A 12,223-nucleotide genomic window follows, 5' to 3' on the forward strand; every position below is an offset into this window, starting at 1 on the left:
TGTTGCAGATTTCGTTATCGGCTAAACAGTTTTCGAGGGGCTTAAATTAGCAATTCGATCCTGGACATGCAATCATAAGCTTCCCTTATCAGATTAATATTTGGACAGGAAGTTACTTAAAATATGGTAACATTACGTTTATTTCGTTATTAGTTCTTTTCATGTTTATTTGTTATCTTTAAATATCCCATGCAAAGTCGAAATTCATACTGTACTTTTACGGGAAGAAGATTAGATAAGACTTATCCGACAGAAACGCTCTTTAACAGGATGCAGCTCTAAATTTTTAACTTTTCTTAATTTCCGAGGGATTTATGCCTGTTAAATTTGAACTGTTACTTTTTGCAGGTTATTATTTTCAATTTAACAGTCTACTATCAACTCAATAACATTTCTGTACTAGCATATTTCATGTATTTTTTGTTTCTTTTTTTTTGTGTGTGTGTGTATTAATCGTCAAAATTCTTGATTGTAAAAACGGCAATATCAGGTGTCGCGCAACAACTGTAGCATAAAATCTAGTATCCTTTTTACCCAACTTCAAAGTGTTTTTCTATAAAAAAAAAATAGTCTGTTCACAATTTGTAGGGAAGTGCAATGCTATCATGTTCTATTTTCTACGAAATTTGTGGACACCAAAAAACTCACCCCAGGAATCTGAAACACTAGGGACATAAAACAATACACACAAAATTTGCTTTTGCTTGCTATCGGTTATTGCTTGCAATAACCAGGAACAAAGGCCGTATCTAAGGGGAGTTGACAAAAATATTTGATGAGTTTTTTTGTAACCCTCCCCCCTCGAAAATAATAATTTTTTAAAACCCCCTCCGAAAAAATTCTGGATACGGCCTGCCAGGAACTTTCATTTAAATCTACCAGGAAGGGACTTCTTTTTAAAGGAGAATGAAGTCTAAAAAAAATCAAGTTTTCTTTACCGCATATAGGAAAGATAATGCTTTTTACATGTGTTTGGTCTTTCAGGGAGGGGTAGATGGCTCCAAGCTTCCTTTATCAATGAGCACAATTGCTACCTATTAAAGAAATTTACTAACTATTTGAAAATATACTTATTTCGGAAAATACATCCAGTATTTTTCACAGCCTATTTGATGAAGTACCCATCCTCGTTGATAAGTTCGTGTATGTGTACTTCATTGTCAGCTTAGTTGTTTCTTATGACTGGATTTCGATTCCAGATTATTCTCTCAGAAAAAAAAATGGACATAACCTCAAAAAGGGACCTGTTATCATGGCTTTTGGGTTAAGGCGTAACTATTGGCTATCTCAGAATTTTAATAATCAGCATTTTCAGTTATATTGAACAAAATCACATGAATCATCACTTTTCTCTTCTCTGATCTCTATAAAAAAAAGATTTCTGATTTCTATATCCGTGCAAAAAGGGCACTAACACTTAAAACAGCCGTTCAAATAAGCTTTTACCCAACGTTTTATGACCTCCAGTTTGATGGGATAACCCCTCGGACACTGAACAAAAAAAAAGAAAGAAATATAGCAATCACTTATTTAAAATTATAACTCTGCTTTATTTCAAGGTAAAGCAGTTTAATTCCTTGTTTAAAAGATTTTTGTCCTGGAAAACTGACTGGTTATGCCAGAATTTGCAACATCTGGTATTTTCACCTTATTTAAAACAAACTTTTTGGTCTTTGGAAAAAATAAAACACCTTCCCTTTGCTTTTATTTATTTTCTAACCTGTCACTACGAAAAAAAGCAAGAAGACGGAGAACAACATAATACAAACAAAAAGCAACTCAAGAGGGACACTTGGGATTTCAAGTTATGTTAAAATGAGTCCTCTCCAATATTCTATTACCATTGAGGTAATAACAACAAAGGATAAAAAAAGGAGACATCAGTGCTACCTACGGAAAAACATTAACTTTCAGCTTTAAAGATGGAAATTTGAATGATATGCTCTATACTCCGATTTAACCTCCGATTTAATATTTTCAAAATTTGCATCATATTGTTTTCAGAATTACATAATACTTCTTAGGTTAATTTGCATAAACGATACTAAGTCGCATTAAAATTAGTTTGAAAGTTCGTAGTAAAAAACTTGATATTAATTTGAAAGTGAAAAACACAAGCTTTCAAAATAAGAGCCATTGTTATAACATGTGCTTTTATTTGGCTTCAACTCATTTTCAACTGTATCTTTAAAATATACTATGTATTTATTTTCTAATGTTCAATACAAGATCTTTGGATATTTTCTGAAAACCATATCAATTAAGTATTAATCTCGTTAAGTAGAACATTGGAGCTAGTCTCCACTTACTCCATCGAACGCTAGAAAGGTTTTGACTCCCATTACTTCTCTCGATGATGGCTAATTATGACAGATTGGTAGGGATAAGAGAAGACAAGATTATTAAGCAATTATTAAAGCCAAAAAGAAAACTACCAGTTAATTATTGAACAATATTCTATTGAATAAAACAGGAGACAGGATTAGTGCGCTTCAGAGCGTTATTCAGAATGAAAATGCTTTACAAGATTATAAACAAGGGTTTATGCATTTCAGATGGTAAAAAGAGGTCCATTAAGGTATTGATATTATCATGATTGAAACCAAAAGTGCTTTAACCTAGATTGCGTTGGGCATTAGACCACAGGTTGTAATTGAACAACTGCCAACTTCAAATGTTTTGATATCCACTGTCACAGATTCTTTCGTCGTTTTACACTCGGACTCTAGTTGACTTTTCTATACTTCCGTCACTGAATAGTCAGTGTGTAGTCACTTGAGGAGGCTTGAAGTTTCGATTATGAATTTTATGAACTTCGAAAAAGATGGCCACAGGGTATTAAAAAGCATTCAATTGAAGTTGCTTTAAAAATTTCCATGTGGATCTGACTATTGCTTTATTGGAAAATAAGCATAGTTTCAACGTTTGGACGTTTCCAGAAGTACAGTTGACTTACCTGTGGTAAGTCAACTGTTGTCAACTATTGTCAACAAGTGTAGTTTTGGGTCCAACCCATTATAACCGAATTTTCAAAAATGTATTTTTAAAGCACTGTCCATTAAAAGAATGATCTCAGTGAATCCTAATGTGGAAACAGTAATTTTAATCGGATTCAACTGAAATGCAGTTTGTAACTAGAAGAAATATTCTTTGACAGTTTCAAAAAATAGCCTAAGACTCCTCAAATATGATGTCCCATCGAAGCGAAAAATATACCATTAATTGTTTCATAATCAAATACATTTCAATGAAGTTTTACAGCCTCTCATCTTAAAATTATTGGGAATAACGATTTTGCATGGATAGGATCGATGTTTCTCGCTTTTTTTTTCTCTCTCTCTTTTTTTATCAGAGATGATCTTACTAAACAAGTACAGTAGCCTTAGGGTGTCAGGAGAGGACTCATTTGAAATAAATTTAAACATCTGTTGCACTTTTTCTAGTCACAAGTTGTATCAAACTACAGGGAAGTGCCGTTTTCTGCCATTTTACGTTGAAAAGTCAAGATTTGGCCCAAATAGGGCTAAAAAGGCAAGGAGGGACAAGCTCTAAGAAGGCCAATTAATTTTTCAGGCTCAAAGCCATTAACTAGAGGTTTACATTTCCCCGATAATGAAGACCGTGCAGAATCATATTTGGCAAGAATACGCTCATGTCTGCTTTATTTTTCACTTTTCTTTCCTCGGGGATGATAGTTCGGAGCAAGAGGTTGTAGCTTAAGCGCACGAAAAGGGCTCGTTTAAACGAAAATTAAAAGCTCTGGAGCCTTTTTTGAGCTACAATCAAGATCATGCTGTATTAAAATATCGTCAGCCACAAGACAACACTTTTGACCTAGACTGGGCTAAGATGCCGATGGGTAAATATTTTGCAATTTCCAATCATTTTTTATGGTCAACACCCTTGGCTAAAGATATACCATCTCCAATCCCCAAATATCTCCAATATTGAAAAATTCTCCCGGACTTTTCTTTCAAACACTATCTTCCTTGGTTCAGAACCACGGGTTGTAAATGATCTGTAAAAACTAATGTATGATTGTTTTGGTGCCAAATGTTCAAGCCTTTACATCAAAAGCAATAGATCTCTAGTTTGATTCGGGATACAGTGACCTTTTATATATTGTGCTGCTTCTGCAGTGGCTATGGAACGACTGTTGTCTCTTCTGTCTTAGTTTTATTTCATGGTGGCAGCAGTAGCTGCAAACTAGTATGGAGCCCCTGACCTTTTGTAACCGAAGTTTAAAAAACATATTTTTAACGAAACCGTGTCATAAGAGCTTTTTACAATCTTCAAGAAATCTCTAGATTTTTTTTCTGCAGATTTGTGTTACTTCGAGTGAGAATCAATGAATTCTGTTTTAAGCTAGTGGAATCAATAATTTTAAATAAGACAAACTATTTTTCGACATAACCTTTTCCCATATTTTATCTTTTACCACATTTCCATGGGGACAAAACCCGGATAATTCGAGCTTTGTTTTTTTTTTCGTTTTGGGCTTCCAATGGTTTTCCTAACAGATACCAAAGGAACTTATAAACTTTAATACTTTAAATTTGTATTAAGTGAAAATCGTAAGTCGAGCTATTAGAATTTTGATTGGTAATTTACTAAATGGAAATAGAGACTCCATACAAGAATTCTAAAAAAATTCCGAGAAAGAGGAAGTATCCTTATTTTGAAGTAATATAGGAGTATGAGTACCAATGAAAATATCTTAGTGTCGAGTAAAATTAAGAATAATTACATAATCAAGACTGCTCCCTAGCTCTAGCATACTTTTACACTAAAAATATAAGATCTGCAAATCGATATATCCAAGAACTTATGTCATCAAACAGTTCGTGGTAACGAACTGTATGTAGTAAGGAGCGACCCGGCTCAATAGTAACCAAAACTCTAAAAAATGGAATTTTGATACCAATAGCTATATCAAAAGAATCGCATTTTAATGCTGATTTTAAATATATAAGTTTCATCAAGTTTAGTCCTACCCATCAAAAGTTACGAGCCTGAGAAAATTTGCGTTATTTTAGAAAATAGGAGGAAACACCCCCTAAAAGTCATAGAATCTTAACGAAAATCACACCATCAGATTCAGCGTATCAGAGAACCCTATTGTAGAAGTTTCGAGCTCCTATCTACAAAAATGTGGAATTTTGCATTTTTGGCCAGAAGGCAGATCACGGATGCGTGTTTATTTGTTTTTTTTGTTTTTTTGTTGTTTTTTTTTCCAGGGGTAATCGTATCGACCCAGTTGTCCTAGAATGTTGCAAGAGGGCTCTTTCTAACGGAAATGAAAAGTTCTAGTGCCCTTTTTAAGTGACCAAAAAATTGGAGGGCACCCAGGCCCCCTCCCACGCTAATTATTTTCCCAAAGTCAACGGATCAAAATTCTGAGATAGCCATTTTATTCAGCGTATTCGAAAAACCTTATAACTATGTCTTTGGGGACGACTTACTCCCCCACAGGCCCCGTGGGAGGGGCAACAAGTTACAAACTTTGACCTGTGCTTACATATAGTAATGGTTATTGAGAAGTATACAGGCGTTTTCAGGAGGATTTTTTGGTTGGGGGAGGGGTTGAGAAGAGGGGGATATGCTGGGGGAACTTTCCATCGAGAATTTGTCATGGGAGAAGAAAACTTCCATGAAGGGAGAGCAGGATTTACTAGCATTATTTCAAAAAAAATTAAAAAATAAATGTGAAAAAGCTTTTTCACCTGGAAGTAAGGAACAGCAATAAAACTTAAAAAAAAACAGAAATTATTACCCATATAAGGGGCTCACCTCCTTATGATACCTAGCTCTTTACGCTAAAGTATTTTTAGTAATTTCAACTATTTATTCTACGGCTTTTGTGATTCAGGGGTCATTCTTAATGAATTGGGATATAATTTAAGCTTTAGTGTGAAGAGCGAGGTACTGACGATGGGGCGAATCCCCTCATACCTGTAATAAAACATGAGAATACAAAAGTTCTTTACGTAAGCTAATTTATAAGTTACGTAAATCTTTTACCAATAAAAAGATTCGTAAAAAATTAAAAGTTCTAGTTGCCTTTTTAATTAACCAAAAAATCGGAGGGCAACTAGGCTTCGCCCCCGCTCTTTTTTTCTCAAAATCATTCGATCAAAATTATGAGAAAGCCATTTAGCCCCCCCCCCAAAAAAAAAAATATGCAGAATTTCGTTTTGATTATTCCTCTGAGGAGAGCCAAAATCAAAACATGCATTGATTCAAAAACGTTCAGAAATTAAATAAAAGAAACGAGTTTTTTTACTGAAAGTAAGGAGCGACATTAAAACTTAAAACACACAGAAATTACTTCGTATATGAAAGAGGCTGCTTCCTCATCAACACCCCGCTCTTTACGCTAAAGTTTTTTACTGTTTTAAAAAGAAGAATTGAGAGAAAGAGTCAAACTTTAGCGTAAAGAGCGGGGCGTTGATGAGGAAGCAGCCTCTTTCATATACGAAGTAATTTCTGTGCGTTTTAAGTTTTAATGTCGCTCCTTACTTTCAGTTAAAAAAACTCGTTTTTTTATTTAATAATCTAATGCGATTATTTGTCTAGCTTCATTGTCTATTCATTTGATCAAACAGTTCGTGGTAACGAACTATAGTAAGGAGCGACCCAGCTTAATAGTAACCAAACTCTAAAAAATGGAATTTTGATAATAATAGTTACATCCAAAGAATTGAATTTTAATGCCGATTTTTAATATATAAGTTTCATCAAGTTTAGTTTTACCAATCAAAAGTTACGAGCCTGAGAAAATTTGCCGTATTTTAGAAAATAGAGGAAAGCAACCCCTAAAAGTCATAAAAGCTTAACGAAAATCACACCATCAGATTCAGCGTGTCAGAGAACCCTACTGTAGAAGTTTGAAGGTCATATCTACAAAAATGTGAAATTTTGTATTTTTTGCCAGAAAACAGATCACGGATGCGTGTTTATTTGTTTGTTTGTTTTTTTTTTGTTCTTTTTCTCCAGGAATGGTCGTATCGACCCAAAGGTCCTAGAATGTTGCAAGAAGGCTTATTCTAACGGAAATTAAAAGGGGCTGTAGTTACAAACTTTGACCAGTGTTTACATATAGTAATGGTTATTGGGAAGTGTACAGACGTTTCCAGGGGATTTTTTTGGTTGGGGGTGGGTTTGAGTGGGGGGGGGGGTCTATTGGAGGATCTTTCCATGGAGGAATTTGTCATAGGGGAAGAGAATTTCCATGAAGGGGGCTTAGGATTTTCTAGCATCATTTGAAAAAAACAATGAAAAAATAAAGATTAAAAAGTCTCCCCTACTGAAAGTTAGGAGCAGCAATAAAACTTAAAACAAACAGAAATTATTTCGCATATGAGGGGTCCACCTCCTCTTAATACCCCGATCTTTATTCTAAAGTATTATTAGTAATTTCAACTATTTATTCTACGGCCTTTTGGTATTCAGGGTCATTCTTAAGGAATCGGGATAAAATTTAAGCTTTAGTGTTAAGAGCGATGTGCTGACGAGGGGGCGAACCCCCTAATATACTTATCAAAAACATACGAAAATAGAAGTTCGTTACGTAAGTTAGTTCGTAAGTTACATATATTTCTTAGTAATAAAAACGTTCGTAAAAAATTAGAAGTTCTAGTTGCCTTTTTAAGTAATCAAAAACTTGGAGGGAGGCTAGGCCTCCTCCCCCGCTCCTTTTTTATCAAAATAGTTCGATCAAAACTATGAGAAAGCCAATTAGCCCCCCCCCCACAAATAATAATATGCCAATTTCATTTTAATTATTCATGTGCGGAGAGCCAAAATCAAAACATGCATTAATTTAAAAACCTTCAGAAATTAAATAAAAGAATTTTTCAACTGAAAGTAAGGAGCGACATTAAAACTTAATACGAACAGAAATTACTCCGTATATGAAAGGGGATATTCCCTCCTACTCTAAGGTTTTTTACTGTTTAAATAGTAGAGTTGAGAGACATAGTCAAACTTTACCGTAAAGAGCGGGGCGTTGAGGAGGGAAAGGCCCCTTTCATATACGGAGTAATAAATGTTCATTTTAAGTTTTACTGTTGTTCCCTACTTTCAGTTAAAAAAACTTGTTTTTTATTTAATTTCTGGACGTTTTTTGAATTAATGCATGTTCTGATCTTGGCTCTCCGCACATAAATAATTAAAACGAAATTTGCATATTCATCTTTTTACGGTTCGAATTTCCTTAATTAGTTGTTGAATAAAGAAAAGGGAGGTTTTGCTTCACTTAAAAGCTTGATTTCAGAGGGATGAGACAGCTTTCAGTTGTATTGTTTACTTTAGCAATTGATAATCGAGAAAGACTACTTACCGCTTCTGTGTGTATTGGATGAAGTGCAAATAGCAATCCAGCGACAAATGCTCCTATACAAGAAGACTTTAAACATCTTACTGCTGTATCTACAAGTAGAGCAGTTGTTGTTGCGTGCAACAATATATTTACTATATGATATCCTCTAGGTGCTACTCCATGGACCAAGTAATTCATTCTAAAAATAAACAAGATGTATATTTCAAACACTATTTCCGTTCCTATTGATTTTTCCAAAAGATTTACCAAGTTCCTAATCCATCTCCGAGAAGAAAGGAATATCCAAAAACAACCGAAAATCTACTGAAAACTCTGAATCCCCTCAAAATGATTCATCTGTGTGATATTTAAGCGATTTCTTCTGGAGCAAAAGAACACAGTTACGAACAGTACGATTTGTATTCTTTGCCAAACGCATTAATACTGTCTTTTATACATTACTTGCCATGATTTTCTGCTATTTACCTTTGAAGCACATTTAATTTCTGATTTTATTTGAAATAGTGACTTAACCAAAAGTATCAATAGTATCAAACCCAGAAAATTGAAGTTAGTACTACTTTGGTTCAGTCGATTTAGTAAGTTCAAAACTACCTGCAGTTTCAATTTTGGATTAAATCTGAATATACATAAAAAATTGGCGATTAACAGTAATCCTTGTAAAAATTCCTTATTAATATTACTACTAAAAAATTTTGGTTTGAGGAAAAGGAGTATTATTGTTTGTATGGATGGAAATTCTGTGAGATCTTTGATCGTCTACATAACTGAAGCCAACAGAGCCTCCACAATAGGATTTTCTTATCGATAAATACATTTCACACATTCATTTAAATACATTGAAGTACTTGATATAAATAGAAAAAGAAAAATATCATTATTTAAAATTGCTGATAACTAAGTTCATAGCAACCTCAAAGAAATTTCCTGGCGGGGCTGATGATGACCTGCCTTGCCTTTTCTACCATGTGCTTTTATATATGGCACTGTAACATTTTAGCTGTATAGAAAAACATTTTAATAAAATCTTACTCCCCACTACCTCTTTCAACATTTATCTGAAACCTCAAGAAGAGTAAGCAGTTTTTCCATTAAAATATACTTTTGCAGGAATCTACCCTAACCCCACCTAAACAATGACTCATCCCTTTTCATTATAGCTGATACACAATTACAGATCACCAAACGTAGCCTAATTGCATTACTGTCACTGTTTGGCAATACTTCCTTTGCAACTGGGAGGTCTAGAATATAGTTATTGATATTTTTAAATCAATTGAATTCTCATAATCTTAAATTGTTTGCAAATTCGTCCTCTTCGGGGTAAGCGCGCTAAGCCACCTAAACTGTCACCCAACTACCGCTGCTATTTTGGCGTCAGTCCCCCCTGGAAAATTTTCTTCCGGCGTCCTTGCCGTCCACTCTTTAGAATAACTATCATCTTCAACTGTTATGAAAACTATTGATAGGGAAGGAACTCCCCGAACGCCATTAACACGTAGAGGTCAGGGGCTCTATAAGGGCCAAGTTAACTAGAACTCTTAATACCAGATTATAAACCCGTTTTTATTTTTAAAATAACTATAATTTTCAACATAGTGAAACAATTGATGGAGAATGGGCTCCCAGAATGTCATTAGCAGCTAAAGGCCAGGGGCCGTGTAAGGGCCCAATAACCCATAACTCCTATGTAAAAAAGCTCTCATATCATAATAATTTTCACTTCAAACTCTATGAAAAGTTGGTCTCTGCATGGCGATGAATTTAAAGATTTCACAAAGAGTAATCGACCTTGCCTTATCAAAATCAGGCTAGACCATAGTGGAACCAATAATATTACTTATTCACCATAATATTCAAACTGACTCAAGTATGGTTAATAATTTAAATAAGGAAGGCAGTTTTTCTCTCCATATAGAATTTATCACAAGTAGCAAGTTACGTTTATTTATTGATTATTTTAATATATGTAGAGGCTCCTCTACACCGCTATTTCAGCTATGTCGTGACACTACTCTTTCTGTTACCATTTTTCTATTCTTTCCATCATTTTCCTTCTCTACATGTCCCTACCCCTCTCTTTTATGCCACCAACTCTCTAGTTCATTTACTCTTTTATTCAACACCAGGTAGATGCTTCTCCATCGTTTAACTCAGGTTTACGAGTTTATTTTAGTAATCTTACCGGGAATTCGTTTCCGTTGGCATTTATTAATCCTGAAAGCTAATGTATTGAATTTGTTCTTAATTATCGCAAAGTAATGAGGGTATTAAAATGACTGACATGCATCTGATTATAAGATGGCTTACTTGGCTTCATCACGCCACTGAAGAACATATTGACAATTTTCCGATTTTTTTTATTTTAAGAACGAGATTGGAATACTGCATTTTGAATTTAAATCATTAAATTAATATAGATAGATAGATAAGTGTATTTCAAAAACCCGTGGGCCATATACACACAAAAATATAAATAAATAACAAACAAGCAAGGAAATTAACAACAGTACGAACAAGCACAAAAAAACAGAATTCAACGCAAAAAGTACCTAATCTAACTACAAAAGAAATTAATCATGTAAAACTTTTTCTTCTTATTAAAGATTTATCTATATATACTCCCACTCGAAATATTGTGGTTGGGTTACTATTTTGTAGAATACCCGGAAGCATCAAATTAATCCCATGCAAATAAATTTCCCGTAAATCCAAGAGCACTGGGCATTTCCGGAGAAAATATTTGAGCTTTGGTGTGAGGAGAGGTGGGAGGGGAGCTTCATAATTTTTCAACTTAACAAGTCTTTTCCAGTTTTTAATTTGACATTCTTAAAAAAACGTTATTTTTTTATTTTAGGGAGAAGATGAGAATAATGAGATCAACTTGCCATCATTACCAAAAAGATTCAAGAATGCGGGACCTGCCCATCCAATTGGTGTACAGCATGGTTATGAGAACGAAACAGTAAGTAAAGTTTACTGATTTCTACGAACAAAGAAGAAAGGTTTTGAACGCCCTTTTCATTATCTTTTATTTTATTTTTGTTTCAACCCCCATTTTTTGAATGGTGACGAAAACAAATCCTAGTAAAAAGTACGAAAGATCTGCGTGCCCTCTGTTACACTTTATTCACTTCTTATTTGTTTCATAATTTCTTAGAGGTCTGATCTCATCTCTCTTTCAAGTCTTGATCTTCATGGGAGGAGATGACGGTTTAGGCTTAACAAAGATTTGTGGTAGACCAGCTTTGTGCGCAGACGTGTCGGTTTCAGGCAGCTTGGTGCTGAAGTTAGTTGTTGTTAGTAGTCGTAGCAGTACTAGTAGTTTTAGTAGTAGTAGCAGTTGAAGCAGAAGCATTAGTAGTAGTGAAAAACACCAGTTGGATATAAAACCTTTTAGGCTTCATCTAATTATTTTCTGTTCAACACCTTTTTTGAAGCATCTCAACGTTTATCCTCTTCTTTTTTTACAGGACCGCGATCGGTACACAGGATAAAGTGTGATAGTTGAATTATAGTAATATATCAAAACAATGTCAGTCCCAGTCCATGAAAATAATTAAATGCTTAACAATTGGATATAAAAGATAATTTAATGATGGGTTTTCTCTCAAGATGAAGTTTTGATTTTTATATGCAACTCAAATAATCTTGTTAAACATCTTGGTCTTTTCTGATATTCTTCGACAGGTATATTGAGTAACTTTAAATTCTTCATTCATCTCTCTCTCTCTCTCTCTCTCTCTCTCTCTCTCTCTCTCTCTCTCTTTCTCTCTCTCTCTCTCTCCCTCCAGTCTTTCTCCCTATATCTATCTTTCTTTCTATTTAACTTATCTTATCCATACTAAACTTAATACGGAACCCGAGCCCATTGAAGGACTT

General features: G+C 34.3%; 1 protein-coding gene across 4 annotated transcripts in view; it reads right to left on the reverse strand.

Moving 5' to 3' along the window:
- Positions 1–12,223, reverse strand: part of LOC136039230 (protein O-mannosyl-transferase TMTC1-like) — a 327,626-nt gene that overhangs the window by 209,708 nt on the left and 105,695 nt on the right. For all 4 annotated transcript variants that reach the window (XM_065722793.1, XM_065722801.1, XM_065722775.1 and 1 more), the window contains one exon: positions 8,342–8,519. In XM_065722793.1, coding sequence (XP_065578865.1) covers positions 8,342–8,519 — 178 coding nt within the window. The remainder of the gene's footprint in view (positions 1–8,341; positions 8,520–12,223) is intronic.

This window comes from Artemia franciscana, chromosome 2 (genome assembly GCF_032884065.1).
Source record: "Artemia franciscana chromosome 2, ASM3288406v1, whole genome shotgun sequence".
NCBI lineage: Eukaryota > Metazoa > Arthropoda > Branchiopoda > Anostraca > Artemiidae > Artemia > Artemia franciscana.